This window comes from Lissotriton vulgaris, chromosome 2_1 (genome assembly GCF_964263255.1).
Source record: "Lissotriton vulgaris chromosome 2_1, aLisVul1.2, whole genome shotgun sequence".
Taxonomy (NCBI): Eukaryota; Metazoa; Chordata; class Amphibia; order Caudata; family Salamandridae; genus Lissotriton; species Lissotriton vulgaris.
Window position 1 is genome coordinate 1809435411 of NC_141687.1, and position 22449 is coordinate 1809457859.

A 22449-nucleotide genomic window follows, 5' to 3' on the forward strand; every position below is an offset into this window, starting at 1 on the left:
CAATGTGGTCCTGCAGGTGATCTCAGTGGGATACAGCATAACCCTTTTTCCCGTTCCTCTGCGTGCACAATTTATTCCTACTACTCTTTCAGGGAACAACACAAGGAGGAAAGCCTTTCTAGAGAGTGTGTTTACCCTATCCAGGAAAAAGGCCACTGTTTGGGTCCCCGTAAGTCAACAGGGGCTGGGTTGGTACTCTTGAGTTGTTTTATTGCAGAAGTAGATAGCAGACTTGAATAAGCTAAACAAATTCATTTGTACAGTTCAGTTCAAAATGTGTTCCCTTCAGTAAGTCGTTCCTCTTAATTCTGAGGGGAACATCCAAACCAAAATCGATTTACAGGATACCTAGTTACATATCCCCATAGCTCCTGTCAGTTAACAATTTTTCAGATTATGTGTTGGAACGGAGCATTGGTAGTTTTCTGGCCTTCCCATTGGGATAAAGATGGCTCCAAGTGTTTTCACTAAGATTTTGGCTCCGGTGATGGATTTTTTCACAAGAGGGAGATAGGGTTTGTCCTTACCTCGATGATCTGCTTATTCACTCCCATTAATATGCCATTACAATGCAACATAAAAAGGAAGCTTGCAGGGAATTGGAGCACTTTCGGTTTCTGTTGAACAGAGGCAAGTTGGTTCACATACCCTCTCAGGATCTAGAGTTCAGTGGGGCCAATTCCTGGACAGACGTGGGCAAGGTTCCAGCTGCATTAAAAAGGAAGTTATGTATTCATCTTGACCACCTCCTGAGATTAAATATGGCTCAGTAAGGGAATGGCTTTGAGTCCAAGGACACATGGTAATTATTATGTTGTTCCTACTCTCCAGTATTGAGCTGCATGCCTCTATAGAGGAGGTTGTGTTGATTTCCCCCCCTTCTCTTTGAGGCTGCAACAGTGTTCATCATCCTCTAGGCTCTCTTTCACCTGGGTCAAGTAGTCCTTCACATATTTCAACATTGGGTCTCAGCTTTAGAGGACTATGAGATAATCATTTCAGTAATTTTGATGGTCAGAGCTCATCTGAGTTGGTGGATGGATTCAGCTGTTCTTGATCAGGGAACCTCCTTTGCTCTCTTAAACTCTCTGACACTGATGACGGGTGCCAACAGACGGGGCTGAGGAGCAGTTCTAGGGTTCAACTACTCAGGTACTTTGGTCAGCCCAGAAGTCCAATCATTCATCAAACTGGAGAGAGTTGATGAGTAGTTGAAAAAGCTTATATCATCAATCAATTTGGAAGGAGAAATTGTTCTCTGAACCATATAGCTTTACAGATAATGTCTTTGAAGGAGGCGAATCTGCTTTTTATAAGAGCAGTGCACATCAAGGGGTGTCAGAACATTCAGGCAGACAGATAGAGGTGAATATTTCCCAGTCCATTTGAGTTTTCTCTCAATCCCCAGGTTTTTCAGAATGTATGCAGAAGGTGGGGTTTCAGCTATAGATCTGTTTGTGGATCTCTCAAATGCTCAAGTTCTTTTCCAGACCAGGGAGCACTCAGTCGCTGGGAACAAGTGCCTTTCTCCAGCCATGCCTAAGAGATCTCCACTATGTTTTTCCGCTGTGTCCCTTCATGTCAAAAGTCCTTCTCAGAGTTCAGAGGGAGAGGTTGGATATCATTCTAGTGGTTCTATTTTGGTGATAAAAATCTTGTTTCCCCCCTTGTTCACTCCATGGCAATCGACAAAGAATGGATTCTTCACTTGGACCCGTCTCCAATTGTTCATGCACTTCTGATGGGGATGGTCCTGGGGCGTCTTCGGATATCAGTCTAGAGACTGAAAGGAAGAGTCTTCTTAGAAATGGTCTTTCTTTGGCTGTTTCCCTTTCTGATCAAGTTTCTAACAGAGAATCATCTAGAAGATCTTACAATCACGACTGGGCCTCTTTTGATAAATGCTGTTTGATGAAGGGGTTATCCCCCTTGGACTGTTTCCTAGAAATTATTCTGGACATTTCTTCAGGAGGATTTTCACAAAATATTAATTTCCAGCTTGAAGCTTCAATGTTCTGCCATCAGAGCCTTTAGATCCCCTTGCCGTAACCTGGATGCTATTGATTTCTTGGTAGGTAGAATTTTTAGGAGATTTGTGTTTATTAGACCACACGTGATTTTCTTTTCCTCCATGCGATCTTCCACCTGCCCTGTCTTTTTTTGCAGGGTTTCCCCTTTGAAGCTCTGGAAGAATCCTCAGAGACATGTTTTTTCCTGTTTGCCATACCTTCAGCCAGGAGACTGGGAGAATTGGATTTTCTTCAGTGCTAATATCACTATTTGAAGATGTTTAAGGGTGGGAGGGTTTTATCTCTGGGGCCTAATTTTCATTCAACAATGTACTCTGTTTTTCATTGGAATCTGGAAATTATACTGCCTTTCCTCTTGAATGTGATATCCTCTGACCCTTTCATTGCTTCTCTGGATGTACAAAGGCTTTTTATTAATAATCTGAAAAAGTCTTCTATCTTTAGGAAGTTAGATTCCTTGTTCATCAATTTTGATCATGCTAATATGGGAGTAAGTATTCTAGATCTACTCTATCCAGACCGATCAAGGCTGTTATTTCCTTGGCTTATAAGCATGCTGGGACGGAACTTTCCAAAAATGTTTGGTCTCATTCAACATGATGCATGGCTCCATCTTGAACATTCAGGCAGCTGCAACATAGGCTTGTCCATCTGCATTTATCTCTCTTTATAGGATCAATATAATCCAGAGTACTGAATCTCACTTGGCTCCAGAGTTATTTCTAAAGCTGCTTCTCAGAAACACTATATTACCTGCCTATCTTATTTTTGACTAATGTTTCTTTGTGTATGGCTTGAATTTTCGCATTTTTTTGGGACTCTTTGTTGCAATATAAATGTGGTTTCTCTTCCAGCACTGAACTGTATACATAACTATATGAGATCTCTACTAACTGTGATTGGTTTACATTATCCGGGTTAAAATCCATTGGTGGCCCTTGGACAGAATTTTGAGCAGACTACCAGTAAAGTAAATTTGGTCTGCCTTTAGAAACTATTGAATGTCAGTGGATTGCTAGAGTTACTCTTCAAAGCAGAGCATTTCATACAATATTTGTATTTCTATTTAAATGTTGATGGGGCATCACTGACAGAACTGATGTATGCAGGAATCGGCATTAGGCGTGCAAAAGAATAATTTGCCAGCCAGAGTGGAAAACACATCAAGCAAACTACGATTAATTTATTTGAGGTGTATATCAACTGAGGTAGATATTGCTCTGTTCTGTAAGATGCAAGGCACAGAGGGGTACATGCATCAAGCAAAATAGTGGTCGCAACCGGGCGTATTCGCAGAATCGGTCCCTTTGCGACGGGTATTTTGCCATTTGGGATGCATCAACCCAAAAGCTATTCACAAAATAGATAATCGCAAAATTTGCATTACTTATTTTGTGAATGCTTTGGGGGAATCGCAATTTGCAATTCCTTAATGCAGAGTCACAACCTTAGATTGCGACTTTGCATTAAGGAATCGCAAAGTACCATCAACTTAAAGTTGATGGTAATTGGCAATTCCTTTAAAAAATGCATACAATTGCATTTTTCTAAGTGCCATGTGCCCTTAAAGCATGTGTGTGCGCCACATGTGCTATTTAAGCCCCATAGTACCCTTGAAAATGCATTTGCAATTTGCTATACCTATTTGGTACTCGCAAATTGCGAATGCTGTCCCATTCATTCCTATGGCTCCGTAGGCCCATATGAATGAATGGGAAGGCATACTCTAATAGAGAATCAAAATTTGCGATTCGCTATTAGGGAATGTGTAGGAATTGCAATTTAATTCGTGATTCCTACATGCATAAGGAATTGCGAGTCCTTAAAAGCGATTCCTTAAAAATTGCTACTAAGGAATCGCAATTCCTTACTTTAATGCATGTGCCCCTAAATATGTAGAAACCAGTTTTAAAGAGAGTATGGCAAAGTTTACAAGAAGGTACTTGAAACCTACATCTTTTATTGGAAGTTGCCAGGTATTTATGTTCTAAACCTACTTCCTATGCAGCGGTCTGCCCATTATGAGTGAGACCTAGTATTACAATGGTAGCAGTGGACTTGCACATCCAAAGACAGCTATAGTCTCAGAGAAAATTAAGTGGTTACGATCAATAGGTTTATGTTGTATAGAATGGTGCTCTACTTGTAGTGTACCCTCTACCAAAGGACGTCTCTGGAGTGACCGAAAAATTGGCCCTGCATAATGGTATTTTAAATAATGTATTATAAGCATTGCATAGTGTGAGTATAATGTAAGCAAGTCTGTTGTAAGGCACCATCAAATTGATCACACTTGAAAAGGTTTCCTATCACTAAGTTTACATTCATAGAATAGAGCCTATGTTTACACCAACTCTAAGATTTGTTTACGGATGGAAGCATAGATAATATATTTTGGAGATAGAAGGTGAGAATTTATTGGTTATTTTGTTTTGTTTTGGTATAGAATGCATGCTGCCTCTTACCAACTTCAATGTGCTTCTGTTTATGGTGACAGTAGCACGGGGATAATCACAGAGGAAGAGCAATCATCTGAAGGAAACAGGACTGACAAAAAATAAAATATTAAACTTCAACAGACACTGAAGAATGGCTACAAGAAATGGGTACCTTTTTGTATTTAGTTATTCATGAAATGGAAGAAGCATCTGCATATAGGTTTCAAAGCATGTATCATTCATTTGTTAACTTACATGACTAAATGATGATGAAATGAGGTAGTACCTACCATTAATATTACAGAATAGGACCAAAGACAATCTTTTTCCCTGTATTTGTATTTTGTATTTGTAAAGCGCAGCATTCATCCCGGAGGACATCACAGCGCAGGGAAGCATGCCATGCGGAGTAAGAGACAGGGTATTTGATTGCGTCATAAGTTGTTTATATTAAAGACTAACAAGAAGGTTTTTAGCTTCCTTCTGAAAAGCAGGTGATCGTCTGTCAGAAGCAGGTCAAGTGGGAGGCCATTCCATAAGACAGCAGCTGACTTAGAAAAGGAACAATCTCCCATCCTGGCTCCGGTGGTGCGTTTAACTTTTGCCAGGGCCTGATGACGCGATCTCAGGTTCCGTGAAGGGACCTGAAATGCCATTTTATCTTGCAGGATGTGTGGGCCTGTATTATGCAGGCTTCTGTGAGAATAGTAGAGGAGCTTGAATTTGGCTCTTTGTCACCCCGTTACCCAATGTAGTTCCTTCATGCTGTCGGATGCTGAGCTGTATCTAGTTTTATTGCAGATCAGTCTGGCAGCAGCGTTTTGGACTACTTGTTGGAGAGAAAAAAGGTAGTTGGACATGCCCACATGAAGTGCATTTCCGTAGTCTAGTCGACTTAAAAAGAAGGCCTGGGTGACCGTCTTCCAGCAATTCAGTGTAATCCAAGGAAAAAGTCTTCGGAAACGTTTCAGCGTGGCAAAACTTTTTCCACATTGCGTGCATAATTGGTCCTGCATGGAGAGTGCCTCATCAAATAGGATGCAAGGATTTTTGCAATGCACTTAGGTTCAGGGGTGGTTTCAACGGTTGAGGTCACCAGCTACTGTCCCAGATTGAGTGTGCCCCTCCGAAGAGCAAGATCTCGGATTTACCAGCATTTAACTTTAGGCAGTGATCTCGTCATCCAGGTTGTGACTTCGGTGAGGCAGTTAAGTAGGTTGCTCTTAGTGTCAACGTTGGCAAGTATGTTATCCAGAGGGATCAGTAGTTGCATGTCATCTGCATAAGAATAGATGTCAAATCCCCATTTCCTGCTGATGTTTGCAAGGGAAGAAACATATACGTTAAAAACAGTGGGGCTTAGGGAGGCTCCCTGTGGGTCTCTCCGTGCTTGATACTTTTTGGAGTAGAAGAGTGAGGGCCCATTTGAATTTTTTAGGTTCTATGTTTCAGAATGAATGGGAACCACACGAGGGCTTTCGAGTGCAGTCCTTTCTCGTGGAGAATTTGAAGTAGATTGTTATGAGATACGGTATTGAAAGCCGCTGTGAGGTCCAGGAGGATCAGTGCTATGGGTCTGCCTTGATCCACTAGGGATCTGATATTGTCAGACACGGCGAGTAGCATGGCCTCAGTGCTGGTATTGGTTCTAAAACCAGTTTGGGAAGAGTCTTGTAGGTTATTGGTTTCGAGGAAGGCGGTGAGTTGTCTATTTACCAATCTCTCCAAGACTTTGGATAGATTTGGTAGCTGTTAGATTGGATGATAGTTTGCTGGATCACACATTTCTAAGCCTGATTTTTTTAGTAGAGGAAAGACCACTGTTTTCTTCTATATGGTGGGGAAGGAGGCTAGCCCTAAGAATTGATTAAAGATTTGTGTGACATGAGGACAGAGAGCTGACACTAGTCTGGAAAAAATGAAGTGTGGTCAGGGTTCGAGTGGTGATCCTGCCTTGACCTCAGTCATGGCTTTAGCTACCTGTTCTTCTGAGAGGGAGGCCAGAGTGGCTAGGTGGCCATGAGCCAGCGGATGAGGAGTCATGGTTTCCCAGTCTGTATTATCTTCCTTGGGTTGATTGTTAAAGGTGGCATAGTTTTTGTCACTTTGTCACTGAAAAAGTTGTTAAGTAGCTCGCTGTTATCTACTGTGGGTGCCATGGATTGGGACAGATTAGTGGATTTGCAGAGCTCATGAATTACTTTATAAAGTTCTTTGGAGCAATTGCCGTTGTTTTCAATCCATTGTGTACATGTTGCGCCCCTGTGCAGGGTTTTCCAACATTAGTCGAAGAAGACCAGACCCATATCCGATTTTTATGATACCCTATCTATAGAAACATTTCCCATTTACAGTAATTATGCACACATTTATCTCATGTGAGCATCTTGGAAATCGATCCCTGGCTCTAACCCTGGGAGAGCAATGTTCAACGCCTTATTGTATGATGTGTATGCTTTATAGAGTTAACACATTTTCTTTTATTAGGTTATTAGGAAATAAAATGACATTTCATAAGCCCAGATAAAGATAGCACTTTACAGACTGCATACTAATTGTTAGAAAGATTCTTGTACTGAAAGAGTGCACAAATTGGATTGCAATAATGTGTTTTTACACATTAGACACAAATGAACACCCAGAGGAAACAATTGCAATTTGTAAAAAATATTGGGCACAAAAGAGTGTCATAATTCATGTTTAAACAGCTCATGCAAACTCACCCAAAAGGAAAGAACAATCACATTTAAAAAGTGCAAGAATTCAAGTTTAGTACTTTCAACTTACCACAGTTCCTATGAGTATCGTGCCTAGAAAAATGAAGGCCAGCAGGAAAGAGGGCATCTCAAAATTCCAAAATCCTCTTTGCAAAGTTGTCAGGTCCTATAAGAAAACATAAATCAAATCAAAATGTATTACATACACAATACATATAATAGATAATACACTGCTAGTAGCTTATCTGAGTGTTGTTGTAGAAAAATATTTTTATCCAGGGAAGCACATTATTAGGTTCACCAAGAATTCTACATTCAATGTTGTTTTCCAGCTTGTCTGTAATCCTATAGATCATTTCATTTTGTGGCCACCTCAAGGAATAACATGTCAATAACTTAGTACATGAGTTGTGAGTTATGGTTTGCCTTGCAAACTCTAGCAAGCAAATTTAAGTGATTGTTTTGCATTTGAGCCACAACTGTGCTTTTTACGGTGAAATTCAATGGTTTTGTTACAGACATATGGCATTAAAATACAGAATTGTCTTTCTCTAAAAGTATTTGGAGGCCCAATCTGGTACAGCTTTGGGAAAAGACCATTGAAACAGATACAGTTTATATTTCTAAATACAAAGAAATTGTCTGAAGTGTACTAAAGGTCAGCATATGTTGATCCCCTGTGAGAAACTGGGATGTTGGTTGAGTAGGGTATCAGCCCTGCTCAAGCCACAGCCAAAATACCTGACTGGGTGAACCACAAAAGTCACTAAATGAAGTTGTGTTAAACAGTCCGGTAGCTTAGCACAAAAGCAATCAGGCTTAACCTAGAAGCAATGTATAAAGTATTTATGTAGTGCACAAACAGTAATACAGTGAGTGAAAACACAGCACAAGAACAATCCCACACCAATTTAGAACATGCATTGGAAATGCAATAGGTCTCGCATTTGCTTGAGTTAGAGCTCTTGGCGTTGGAAATGACAATGTGTTTAATCCATGTGTTCTGGGGTGCATGTATGTGGTATGTAGTGGAATTATAGTAGTTGAATTGGAATTGTTAGTTGTAGAATTGTGTGGCGTGGATTGGATTGCTGAAGTGGAATTATGTGGCACAGTGGTCAGTGGAAATATGTGGATTATAATGAAGTGGTATTAACCCCTTCGCTGCTGATGACGAGCTCAGCTCGTCATCAGCCACGGTGGTCGTGTGCGGATGACGAGCTGAGCTCGTCATGTAACGCGGCCTTTTTTTAAAAAATTGCCGCACACAGCGGGAAAAGCAGCCGCAGCGATGCGGTTAAGTGTACTGGAATTATGTGAAGTGGGATTGTGTGGTAAATTGAGTAATTATGTGGAATGGTATTTTGTGTTGAGGAGTGGTATGTAGTGGAGTTTAATTATGTAGTGTGCTGTTGAATTTTGTGGCATGATTTGAAATTCTGTGGCGTATTTTGTATGTATGTGGTGTGTGTTCAGCAAAAAGGCAAAAAGAAAATCCAGAGTGATCCTGGAGAAGGGCAATACAGCATTAAATGTCCATACACACTAACCTGAAACTGCACCTTTTGTACGTTAAATAACAAATTATATCCCAAAATAATGGAATGAAACTGTACACAAAAGGCATGAATACATAATATCCATATATATGAATGCAGTTTGACAAATTTATTATCCATATGCACGGCAATATTGGTAATAGTGAAAGGCACCCATCTAACTTGAGTACATTAAATTAGCATTGCATATGGACTCCACACAATCTGGTACTAATCTGCAATAGAACAATATTTCAAATTGATTAGCACCAAATGAGAATAGCATGACTACCTGCAACCCTTGTAGTTGAATAAACACTGGACTCCCACAGAGTAATATCCAACCAGTCCACAAAGCAATTCAGTGCCTCTTTAGGGGTGGTAAAATCTAAATGAATAACTGGACCGTACAATCCATGGAAATGACAGCCCTTCAGGCAAATCAGTTTCCTTGAAAAAACAAGTTACATAGTTGGCAAGTGACACCCCACGTCAAGTGTAATACATTCAAACAGTTGAGGCATTACAATCATCAAGGTACTTTGCATCCTGGCACTGGTTTACAAGCCCAGAATGCAGAGTGTGATTCCCTGGGCTGGGTAAATATGGCACTTGGCAAGTACAAGACTGTGAGGTCTAAGGCGTTCACCTGCTTCTGCATGTTCTCTTCCTCTTTCTGCTGCTATGTGACAGAATTAAACTAATAAGTCTGCATCCATAGTTTCAGTCAAGTAATCATCAACTCAAAATGAAACTACCCAGGGCCACAACCACAAGTTGTGCATGTCACTGCCAGAGGATTGCACTATTTGAGAGAACATCTTTCTATGCTACCCCGAGTAGGCGTATGTCCTCAGTTATCCTGGAATCCCATTGGTTTAGGAAAAATACAAGGAGAGGGCATAGAAGAGAAAAGGTGAATGAGTGGCACAGGTGGCCTAGAGAGTCAGTGTTTGTGACAACTGTTCCAGGAAGTACAAGTTGACAGTTCAGTGTAAAGAGAAACTAGAAGCGATGGTCGGTAGAACAAGAGACAAGGGAAACAACACAAAAGTTGCACGGTATGACAGGGCAGTCACCATCTCACTGCAATCCTGTCTCACCCTGCATGGCAGAAACATGTCAGGATAATTGCAGTGTCTTCCGTAGTGCTCCTCAGCAGTTCTAATGGCTCATGATGAGGCCCCCAACTCCCGGCACCTCTCACAATACTTATTATTATTATTATTTAAAATGTTATATAGCGCGCAGTTACCCTCGGGCATCCCAGCGCTTATCCGGACACCAACAGATAATAAAACGGCCAGTTAGGTGCAATCAAGCAGGAAACAGATGTGTTTTAAGTCATTTACGAAAACGCAGTGTGCAAGTCTCAGCACGCAGTTTTAAAGGTAGAGAGTTCCATAGCATCGCTGTGTTGACCGAAAATCTTCTCCCGCCAGTACGTGCCCTCTTTACTCTAGGGACTAGGAGAAGATGTTTCTGATCAGAACGCAGCGTTCTGTTCGCTTTATATGGCACCGCTAGGTTCCTCAGTATAGGGGGTCCTGTCCCCTGAAGAATTTTATGGGCTGTACAGAGTGCCTTAAATTTGACCCTCTCCCGCACTGGGAGCCAGTGCAGTGCCTTTAAGGCAGGTCTGGCTGACTGAGTTCTGGGAATGCCCATGAGCAGCCTTGCCGCGCATTTTGAATCTGCTGAAGTTTGTTGAAGGTGGATTCAGGAGCGCCCAAAAAGATGGAGTTACTATAATCAAGTCTCGATGTAATCAGCCCCTGAATCAACAACTTCCTAGATGTTAAAGATAGAAGAGGGAAAATTTTGCGGGTTGACCGTAGCAGGGCAAAGCAAACTCCTTCAGTTTTTTTAGCTTGGGTCCTGAAAGACAGGTCTTGTTCTAACCAGACCCCCAAGCTCTTAATCTCTTCTTTCGAGCTTGGGAGATCACCCATACAGCTAGGCCAGCTGGTCGGTGGAAGTGAGGGGATTTTATTCCCTAACAGCATTATCTATGTCTTAGAACCATTCAGCTTAAGAGCTGATTCATCCATCCAGGTGTGAACTTCCGACAGGCAGGAGTGCAACAAATCGGGATTCTCTACCAGTTGTGATAAGGCGACCACCAACTGCGTATCATCCGCATAACTGACGATCTTGATGTCATAAGGGGCCACCACATCCTCCAGGGGGGCCATATATACATTGAACAATGTGGGGCTAAGAGAGGAGCCCTGTGGCATCCCACACTGGAGGGGGATAGATGTAGTCCGATTGCTGCCTTCCCAGACCTGGTATGAGCGGCCGTTGAGAAATGACCTAAGCCACTTCAGAGCGGCCCCTGCCACAACCACCTCTGACAGTCGCTGAATCAACACCTGATGATTAACGGTGTCAAACACCGCACTAAGGTCCAGGAGGATCACTGCCACTGATCCTCCTGAATCCAGAATGCGTCTGGTTTCTTCCACGACTGCCAGGAGGGCAGTGTCGGTGCTCTGGCCTGGACAGAATCCGGTTTGCGAGTCTCGGAGCAATCCATTAGATTCCAAGAAGCCTGACAGTTGATAATTCGCTAGCCTTTCAGCAATTTTGCCGAGTCCCGGCAGCAGGGATATAGGCCTAAAGGATCCAGGTTTGGCTTTTTTAAGAGTGCCTTAACTACTGCTGTTTTCCAGCTTGGTGGCACCAAGCCCTGGGAAAAATAAGCATTCATCAAATCGGTGATAGGAGCCACAATGGAAGCTGCTACCTGCTTTAGAAACTTCATAGGGACCGGATCCATGGGGCAGTCACTTTTCATAGCTCCTAAGGCCTTCAGTACTTCGGCCACTGAGACTGGGCCAAAAGTGTCAAGATAAGTAGATACATCTCTAGGCTGTGTTATGGACTTCTTTTCCTGATTAGGCTGAAATCGTAGAAACTGAGGCAGAGTACTAAGTATCTTCTCGATTTTCGTGTGGAAGAAGTCTGCGAGCTCCTTACACTTCTGTTTATCATGTGTGGCCACAGGCTCGGGAACTTTAAGGAGTTCTTGCACCACTTTGAAAGTTTCCCTAGAAGAGCTTGAGGCAGATCTTATGCGCTCTTCAAAAAATTGGGCTTTTGCCTGCCGAAGAGCAGATTTATAGCTCCTCATAGCTACGCGGTATTCCTCTCGCCTAGTTATCTCCAATTTCTTTCTCCATAGCCTCTCCAACTTTTTACATCCTTTCCTAAGAATGCGGAGCTCGGCAGTGTACCATGGAGCGGATCCAATTCTTTTCTCCCTCTTTTGCACTCTCTTTTTCGGGATCAGGGCGTCAAGAGAGGCGGTCAGCCATTGGTTGAGATTAGCATCTCCCTTTATGGGGTCTGATTCGGGAGGAGGGAGCGAGTCTTCCAGTTTAGAGGTCCAGTCATTGATCGATAATCTGGACCAGGCTCTGTCCACCAAAAATGCCTGATGAGCAGATGTAGGGGGTAAGTCGACTTGCCAGTCTGCCCAAACCAAAAAATGGTCAGACCACGGAAGAGGATATGCTGGTCTGGCCATAAGGCGGGGGATATTAGAGAACATTGGGTCAAGTAAGTGACCCTTATCATGCGTAGCTCCTGCATTAATTAGGGACAGCTCACATGCTTTAAGATCGCCCTGAAGATCTCGGGCTATTAAGTCTGCAGTATCATTAAAATGGAGATTAAGGTCTCCCATCACTATAAAATTATATTATTATAACTCTAAAGCACCATCTACTTTGCATCCAGATTGACTGACAGCAGTCTGCGCACGCAACAACAAACAACGCTATCTATTTTTAGAGCAGTAGCCATCTCCATGCAACATTGACTCACCTCCCGCAGCTGAAACATGATGCGTGGCCTCTGTGAAGCAGCAGGCACTGTGCTGAAAAAATAACAAGATTTGACTTATCAAACATGAAAGCGGGCGCGATGCGGAAAAATGAAGCTCGACGCCTGAGCATGCATAGTTCAAACGTGCAGGAGGGCATGATAACGAGGGACGGCATGGAGAAGTCACACAAAAGGATCAGCCGAAGTATATATGGGGGCTGGAGGGTGTTCATAGACGCTACAGGAGCGCTCTAGTCTTTCCTTGCTCTGCCTCAAGGAGACTGCTAAATGCGTGCTGACTCATAGTGAGAAGCTGAAGTTAGTTTCACTGTGGTGTCCACAGTGAAACTAACAAAAGAGTGCCCCAGAACTAACAGATGGCTCTCCAGTAGAAAGATACTGAGAAGTAAGGAGTTGCTTTGTGGGAGGAAAATAAACAGAGAAAGGAGGGACAGAAGGGTCAACGAACTATTAGGAAACAAGATATTTTAACAAACAATTGAAGTAGCAAATCAAAAAGCAAGGGCAGAGTTAAAGCCCACAATCTGAATACAACATGCCTTGAAGACAGTGCATATGCTGCACAGGATTGACCTAAAAATAGGGTCAATTTGAATAAGTTATTTGAATCCCAAAATGTGCAAAATCCCATCAGTGGAACTAGAGTCATGAACTTTTGAAGTTTAGGGTAAAAACTATTGTCTAAAAGATCACAGCGACAACTGAGTCATGTGAGACAGGCTAAAAGGCGAAAAATATGGCCAACTGTGAGAGAATGCGGGTCGATTACAAGAAGTGGATTGGACCGGTTGGTGCTTACCTTCGGAATTAAACAAAAAATGTCATAGAAGGTAAATTTCAATCAGCACAAGGATGCAGGCGGTATCCAAGGAGGAGGCATCATCATTAGGGAGTCACTGGACAAAATAGCAGTGAATATTTCTACATCTGGACTCAGTCTATTTTTTGGAAGTCAAAAATGTTCAGTGTAATAAGCCTGCAAGATGTAGTCAACAAAAGCTCCACGAGGCCAGGTACCCCTTCTGCGAAGGACACCTGAACAGGATTTGCTCGGACTGGCTCTAAGTGTGGGTTCATGATTGTGGGAACTGTTTCTGTACCTGAGGCTCTGATCACGAGGTTAGCCAACAAATCCCTTGGAGTCACTCTGGTAGTCCTGGGTTCAAGTAGTGCAACAGGTTTCAGGCAGCGGAGCAGCCCTTCCAGGTGCAGCAAAGCAGTCTTCTGCAGTACACAGCAGGCCAGAACAGCATGCAGACATCTGAGAGTCCTTTTGCAGGTCTAGAAAGTGAACTTAAAAGTGGATCTAAGGGTTTTCATGTTTTATCCCTGGTGTCTTCTTTTGAAATAAGCGAAGTTTCTAGAGAATTTCCTTTGAAGTACATGGAGTTTCCTAACTCCCCTGCCTTGGCTCCAACCTGACTGCATGAACAATGAGGTAGTGTGAAGTCCTTTGTGTGAAGGCAGAGCTCCTTTTATTCCAGTGATAGCCCATCCAGGCACACCTCATCCCTCTATTTTGTGACTGTCTGTGAGGAATTAGCAAATCCAACTGTCAAATATAGCCAGTAGTGTGACCCAGGAACAGGCTGCAGGTACAAAATAGCTAGGGCAGGAAAATGCCAACTTTCAAAAAAGTGGTATTTTCAAAATTGTAACATAAATCCAATTTTACAATTAAAGAGGGGTTTAAATTACAATGTCCTGGACACCAAACATGAAATCCCCACCTATTCCCAATCGAAAGTTAGCATTTAGTAAATGTAATAAGACAACCCAATGCTATCCTATGGGAGAGGTAGACCACACTGTAGTGAAAAACGTAAACGTACCTGTCGTACCTTTTAATTACAGTAAACCCTGTTCTATGGGCTACCAAAAGTATACCTCAGGGGTGACATATGCACTACAAAGGGAATTTGAGGCTTAGCAAGGGGGTTATTATGCCGAGTCAAATTGGCAGTTTAAAACTGCTTTCAGGCTGCAATTGCAAACCTGGGATGTGTTTTAATGAGCTACTTAAGTGAGTTCCACTAGAGGAATTTCATGTAAAGGCCCTGGGTGTTTGGTATACCACTTTACTAGGGACTCAAAAGTAAATTAAAAGTGCCAAGCAATTTTAAGCCAAATTTACCATGTTTTAGGGAGTGAGCAGAAGCCCATGCATACTAATTAGCAGGGGTAAAGTGCACAGAGCTCCAAGGAAAGCAAAAACAATTTCAGAACAACAGGAGGATGAAGGAAAAAGGTTTGGGGGAAGATACCCTAAGACTCAAGTCAAGTCAAGTTAGAATTTATATAGCGCACTACATACCCAGAGTGTCTCAAGGCGCTTGAGGAAGGGGGGGGAAGGTTACTTATCGAATATCCAGGTTTTAAGCTGTTTTCTGAAGGCTAGGTGGTTTTGAGTAAGGCGGAGGTGGATGGGAAGGGAGTTCCAGGTTTTGGCCGCTAAGTAGGAGAAGGATCTTCCCCCCATGGTGGCTTTGCGGGTGCGCGGAACAGCGGCGAGGGCTTGGTTGGACGAACGCAGCTGGCGGGTGGGGGTGTAAAAGGAAAGGCGCGTGTTGAGACAATCAGATCCAAGTTCGTATAGGGCTTTGTGTGCGTGGGTGAGGAGACGGAACGTTATTCTCTTGTTGACGGGGAGCCAGTGAAGGTCTTTCAGGTGAACGGAAATGTGGTCTGTGCGGGGGATGTCTAGTATAAGTCTGGCTGAAGCATTTTGGATGCGTTGGAGTTTTTTCTGCAGTTTTGAGGTGGTACCGGCGTAAAGGGTGTTTCCGTAGTCCAGACGGCTTGTGACCAGTGCGTGGGTGACAGTTTTTCTTGTTTCGGTGGGGATCCAGCGAAATGTTTTTTTGACCATGCGTAGGATGTTGAAGCATGATGATGAGACGGCGTTGACTTGTCTGGTCATCGAGAGTGAGGAGTCCAGGATGATGCCCAGGTTCCGTGCGTGGTCTGTCGGTATGGGGGCTTTTCCTAGGGCCGTTGGCCACCAAGAGTCGTCCCAGGCGGAAGGGGATGAACTTAAGATGAGGACTTCCGTTTTGTCCGAGTTCAGTTTCAGACGGCTGTGCTTCATCCACTCGGCTACCTCTTTCATCCCTTCATGTAGGTTGGTTTTGGCGGTGGTTGGGTCTTTGGTGAGTGAGAGGATCAGTTGAGTGTCATCAGCGTAGGAGATGATGTTGAGGTTTTGTTGACGTGCGATGGTTGCGAGGGGGCTCATGTAGACGTTGAAGAGTGTGGGGCTGAGTGATAATCCTTGCGGGACGCCGCAGATGACTTCGGTGGCCTCTGACTTAAAAGGGGGGAGGCGGACTCTCTGAGTTCTACCAGCGAGGAACGAGATGATCCAGTCCAATGCTTTTCCTTGAATTCCGATGTTTCTGAGGCGTTGTATCAGGGTGCTATGGCAGACTGTGTCGAAGGCTGCCGAGAGGTCAAGGAGGATGAGGGCGACTGTGTCTCCGTTGTCCAGTAGTGTTCGAATGTCATCTGTTGCTGCGATGAGGGCGGTCTCGGTGCTGTGTTTGGCTCGGAAGCCAGACTGTGAGGAGTCGAGTGATTTGTTGGTTTCGAGGAAGGCGGTGAGCTGATTGTTGATGGCTTTCTCAATGACTTTGGCAGGGTATGGGAGGAGCGAGATGGGACGGTAGTTTTTGAGTTCGGTGGGATCAGCTGTGGGTTTCTTCAGAAGGGCGCTGAGTTCGGCGTGTTTCCAGCTTTCTGGGAATGTGGCAGAGTTGAGGGAGCAGTTGATGACGTCTCGGAGATGGGGTGCGATAATGGAGTCTGCTTTGTTGAGGATGTGATGGGGGCATGGGTCTGTAGGGGATCCTGAGTGGATGGAGTTCATCAGGCGAATGGTGTCTTCTGTGGTGATAGGGTTCCATTCGAAAAGGTTATTCGGAGGAGGCACAGGTTCAGATGTGAGTGGGGTGGACTGGTTTACGGGTTCGTTGTCAAAGCTGTTATGAATGTCGGTGATTTTGTCATGGAAGAATGAGGCGAGGGAGTCGCAGAGGACTTGAGAGGGGGTGATGTCGTTAGAGCTGGCGGAGGGGTTGGTGAATTCTTTGATGATGTTGAAAAGTTCCTTGCTGTTGTGGGCGTTGTTGTCTAGTCGGTCTTTGAGTGCTGATTTCTTGGCTGTCCGGATTAGTTGGTGGTGTTTGCGGGTCGCGTTTTTGAAGGCGGCTTGGGTGATAGTGTTTGGGTCTTTTTTCCACGTTTTCTCAAGGGAACGACAGAGCTTCTTGGATTTCTTAAGGTCATCATTGAACTAGGGGGCGTTCTTGCTTCCTTGTTTGATTTGATGTTTTTTCAGGGGTGCTAGTTTGTCGGCGGTTTGGGTTAACCATTGCGTGAGGTTGATGGCGGCTTGGTTAGGGTTCGTTGAATAGGCAGGGGGTTTTTGAAGAAGCGATGTGGAGATCTGGTCGATGGTGATTTTGTTCCAATTTCTTCGCAGAGTTGGTTGAGGGTGGTTGTGGATCGTGGTCTTATTGTAAATGAAGTGGATGCAACTGTGGTCCGTCCAGTGGAGGGGTGTGGTGTGAGTGAAGGAGATATGCTTGCTGGAAGAGAAGATAGGGTCGAGTGTGTGTCCTGGTTAGTGTGTGGGGGTGTTAATGAGTTGTTTGAGTCCGAGATTGGCGAGATTGTCCAAAAGGGTGGTGGTGTTACTGTCGTTGCTCCTTTCCAGATGGAAATTTAGGTCTCCCAGTAGAATGTATTCTTCCGAGGGGAGGGCGTGTGGGGTGATGAAGTCAGTGATGTCTTTGCTAAATTTTGCACGAGGTCCTGGTGGCCTGTAGAGGAGGGTGCCTCTGAGTGTGGTCTTGGGGTCGGTGTGGATCTGGAAGTGAAGGTGTTCGGCGATAGCGAGATTGTCTTCTGAACTGGTTGAGACGCGGATGGTGTTCTAGTGGACGATGGCGATGCCTCCACCTGTTTGAATGGTGCGGTCCTTACGGATGATCTTGTAGCCGTCCGGGATGGCTATGGTGATGTCTGGAGCTGAAGAGGCATTCATCCAGGTTTCTGTTAGGAAGGCGATGTCCGGTGAAATGGTGTCGAGTAGATTCCAAAGGTCGATGGCCTGTTTGTGAACCGAGCGGGTGTTGAGAAGGATGCATTTAAGGTGGGTGGTGTTGGATCTCTGTTTGGTGTTTGTTGGTTTGGTGTGGGTCTTGATGCAGGTGAATTTGCAGGAGTGGCAGCTGAAGGGTCCATGGGTGTGTCCTGGTGCTGCTTGGGCGCAGTTAGGGAGTCGGCCGGGGTTAAGTGCTAATAGGGTGGAGGCGTGGTATGTAATGCGGGAGGTATGGGTGATGCAGGGACCAGGGGGTCTGGCGCTGGGCGCGGTCCTGGCGTGGACGGGCGTAGACGGGCTTACCTTTGGCGCACCTTCGGCGCGGCCGCAGCGCGAGGACGCTGCCCGTAGGTCCATCAGTCATAAATGGATAGAGGAGGGGGCGGAGCGAGGGAGGGGCCGCAGGGAGGTGTGATCGGGGTGGAGGGACGGGCTGGCAGGCACAACAACAAACAAAATGGCCGGAAGTTCTAAACACCAACACGACGAGATCGGCAAGCAGGGAATTAAATCAGAAATGTGGGCAGAGGCACAGCTAATCTTACAAGCGGGCAGAGCCAACAATTGTCAATAGCGCAGCAGGCAATTTAGTTTTAACTCGCGCAACAGGAATAAAAGGAATAAAAGTCACTCGCGTGATGTGGGTGGGAATAGTCATCAATCTAATGATGAAAGGCTACAGGCTGGTCTTGACCCTCCTCATTTAACTGTGATAACACTGCCAAAGAATTCCTGGGACAAGCCAGGGGCCTTGAGTACAGGGGCTGTACACATGGCCAGTTTGAGGGTGTCAATGGCTTTCTGAAATTCCTCTGTCGAGATCCCTTTTTTGGCCAGCTTCTTGTAAGTCAGCTCAATTTAGGGGGAAATAATGGTGCCATATCCCTTAACAAACCTTCTGTGGTATCCAGTGAGGCTCAGGAAGGCCCTCACTTCTGTCTGGGTTTTGGGGATTCCCTAGTCAGGATAGTCTTCACTTTGGCCTGGAAGGGCTGAACTTTATCCCCGCCAACAAGGTGTTGTAAGTACACCACAGAACCCTGCCCTATTTGGAAGTTACTGGCCATGAAAGCCAGACCTGCCTGTTGCAGGGTCTAAAACAATTCCTGGAGGCAAAACAAGTGGTCCTCCCAGCAGCTACTTTAGACAGTTATGTACACTGAAGGCCTCCAGCCTCTGGAAGATGGCAGGGGCAATGTTCAATCCAACATGCATCACATTATTTTGAAAGTGACCCTCAGGGATAGAGAAGTATGACCTCTTTTTGCCCTCCTTAGTTACAGCTATCTACCAGTACCCTGAAGTAATGTCAAAAGTACTTTCAAACTAGCCAACCCCCAATCTGTCAAAGGACTCATCAGTGCATGGGTGAACATGAGTCTTAGTGACTGAGTTGAACCCCCTGCAGTCCATACAAAATCTGAGTTCTGGGGTATTGCACAATGCAGCAGCTTTGGATATCAGCACTACTGGGCTGGACCATGAACTACGGGAATGCCCAATCCCTCTCAGCTTCAGCATGTTAAAGGCTTACTCCTTAAAGCTGGCTATCACTTTGTTTGACAGCCTGTGTGTTTTATTTGACAGTCAAGCTGTCCCCAGCATCTTTATCATGGGTATACAAGTGTGTAAGCCCAGTAGTGAGGGAAAAAGTGAAGCAAATTGTCCCAACAGCTAGCAATAGTACTTATGCTGGTCTGGGCAAGGGTTGGGGAGACATTGACACCTTCCATTGACCCATGTTTCTCTTTAAATGATAGAAGGTCATAGCGAGGTTAAGTCTCCTCCTCCTCTCTATCATCTTTCAACTAAAGATTGACCTCTCATAGTGGAGATTAAGTTAACTGATGTGAAGAACCCTTAAGAGATTATTGGGGGTCTTGAGGTCCACCGTGGAGGTATACTCCCCTTTCCTCTCTTTCATAGGTCCCTGTCCAACAGTCTTAGAGGGACCTGGGCCCTACTTCGAACTTCTCAGAGGCCTTTTTCCAGAATGTTATATTATGGGCCCTGGGGGATAGCATGTAGATAACCACATCTGAGGGGTGGGTGGGGGGGGGTTGTTGGGAGCTTGCTCCCACTTCTCCTTCACAAGACTAAGAGGTCCCCTAATAGGGTGGCCATAGACAAGCTCAAGTGGGCTAAACACAAACCCCTTTTGTGGCACCTCCCTATCGTAAGATTAGGTATGGTAAGAGGACATCCAACTTCTGCCTGATGGATTCAGGTAGGCCCTTAATCATGCCTTTCACGATCTTCTTGATTCTTTAAAAAAAAACATTGATTTGTGGAGGATAGGGTGTGGAGAACTTGTGGGTTACTCTACACTTTTCCCACATGAACTTCACACAGGGGGACATGAAGTTGATGCACCTATCAGATACCTCTTACTAGAAAAACCCTACTCAGTTGAAAATCCTCATCAGTGCCCTAGACCTCTTCAGACGCAGTCACATACCTCAGAGCGATTGCCCATGGGTATCTAGAGGCATGGCCCACTAAAACCAAAATAAACTCGTGGCCTAAGGCAGTTTTGGGGGTCATGGGTCCAATGATGCCCACTCTTTCAAAGGGGGTGCCAACAACAGGTAAGGGATTCAAGGGAACCTTCCGCTTTTTCCCTGTTTTCCCACTGGCCTGGCAGGTGAGACAGCTCCTGCTAAATTTATCTAAGAATATCTTCATCCGGGGCCAATAAGAATAGCCAACACATCAGGAAAAGGTTTTGTCCTGCTAGGGGAATTTCATGAGCCAGTCCGAGTAGGAATGCCCTTCAGAATTGGGGCTGCCAACACATGTTGCACCATGCACAGGCACCTTAGGCTCAGTACACAGGAGGTAATTATCCTGATAGATGATCTCCAGATGTACCACAAGCTACCTGGGCTTCAGCTTGCTGTCTCATGTCCTCTAGGGTTGGGTACTCTTTCTGTGCCTTGCAGAACTCCTCCAGGGTGGGCCCACCCTCAGCTTGCAATCCAGCAAGCACAGGCAGGTCTCTTATGGAGGCAATTTCTCTCTCAGTAGGCTCCTGGATTACCCCCTATGGCACCCTTTCGACCTGTACCATGGGAGTTTCAGGGGATGGTTTCCCATGTACCCTGTCTTCCTTTTCTTGGCAGCTGCCTGGGCCATTCTTTCAGGCTCCAAGTCTCCTTGACTCCTTAGCTAACCAAACTTTTCAGGTTTTGTCTACCTCGGCAAGCTCTAACCTCCTTTGATCTCCCTATAGAGTTCCCAGACGCTCTGTGATGAGTCCTTTGCTGTTCAATGTTTATGTTTGCTTTCTGGCAGATATTGTCAAAGAGGCCGGTTGTCCCTATTTTCCTATGCTGACAACACTTAGATAATCTTTTCCCTCACTTCATCCAAGGGAGCTGATTTATCTGCTCTTCAGGTTGGTCTGAGAAAAATCGCATTGTGGATGCAAAACAACTTACTCAAACTAAACGGATACAAAACTGAAGTTATGATCCTAGGAAAAAAGCAAGATCTTTGGGGATATCAACACTGGCCTACTGAAATGGGCACCCTACCTCAAGTTCAAGTTTGCAACCTGGGGTTCATCATTGACGACCACCTGTCAATGAAACAACAAATCACTAAGTGGCCTCAAACTGCTTTACCATTCTAAAATGGTTAAAGAAAATTCTATGGATGATACTCATCTTTGTACAACGAACTGTAGTCCCTGTCCTGATTACATCCAGGCTTGACTACGGAAATGTTCTATACTTAGTCTCAAACGAAGTCATAGTACAAAACCTGCAGGTCATGCAAAACACAGCTGCCAGGTTGCTGTGTAGGGTCCCAATGATGGTGTCAGCTACCGACTCTCTTTGCAATCTACACTGGCTTAAAGTGGAGAATCGTGTTAAATTTAAAGCCTTGAGCTTTATGTTTAAAATTAAATCTGGAACAGCCCCACAATACTTGCAATCTTTAATCCAACTGTATACACCTCCTCGTCTTCTACATTCTGCTGGATAGTCCAAATTTGTTATCCCCAAGATCAAACTTACTAGGATGGGCGGCAGGTCCTGATCCTTTCTAGGATCCTCCCTATAGAATTCTCCTCCTATCTCTATACGAGTGGACACCGTCCTTGGAAGTTTCCGTAGAAGAGTGAAGACATGGCTCTTTAATCAGTAACTCACTATTTATTCTTCTCCATACCTGGCCGGCGCCGGGAAACCCCTCTGGGCAACTCTGCGCCTTACAAATTTAAATAACATAACATAACATCCATAATTGTTAAGATTTTTTTAGCTCTTACAATGGCTGCAGTAGTGCACACTGTGCCTGGAGCATCAGCTGAAGATATTTAGCGGATTTTCACTTGGAGGAGAGGGTGGTTCCCCCTCATTGAGTGCACACTAAGCTTAACAAATTAGTAGATGTAAGTTGCAGCTTTTTTACATTTAGTTTACATAGGGAGTGCAACACAACGACTTGTTCATTTTCTTGAACTTTCCAAAAGTGGCATTTTCAAAATTCTAGCTTAAAATCCGACTTTACTATTACATTACCATTACAATTTCTAAGGCACAAAACATGAAATCCCTACCTGTTACCAATCAAACATTAGCACTTATTAAATGTAATAAGGCAACATAATGTTATCCCATGGGAGAGGTAGCCCTCACAGTAGTGAAAAACAAATTTAGGATTTTTTCTCTACCAGGACAGGTAAAACTTAAAAGTACATGTCCCACCTTTATAATTACAAAGCGCCCTGTCCTATGGGCTACCTAAGGCCCACTTTAAAGG

The 22449-nt window shown here is 44.5% G+C and overlaps 1 protein-coding gene across 1 annotated transcript in view; it reads right to left on the reverse strand.

Moving 5' to 3' along the window:
- Positions 1 to 22449, reverse strand: part of PTPN5 (protein tyrosine phosphatase non-receptor type 5) — a 529877-nt gene that overhangs the window by 275416 nt on the left and 232012 nt on the right. The window contains exon 4 of the mRNA XM_086957871.1: positions 7256 to 7351. Within this exon, the coding sequence (XP_086813997.1) occupies positions 7256 to 7351 (96 nt within the window). The remainder of the gene's footprint in view (positions 1 to 7255; positions 7352 to 22449) is intronic.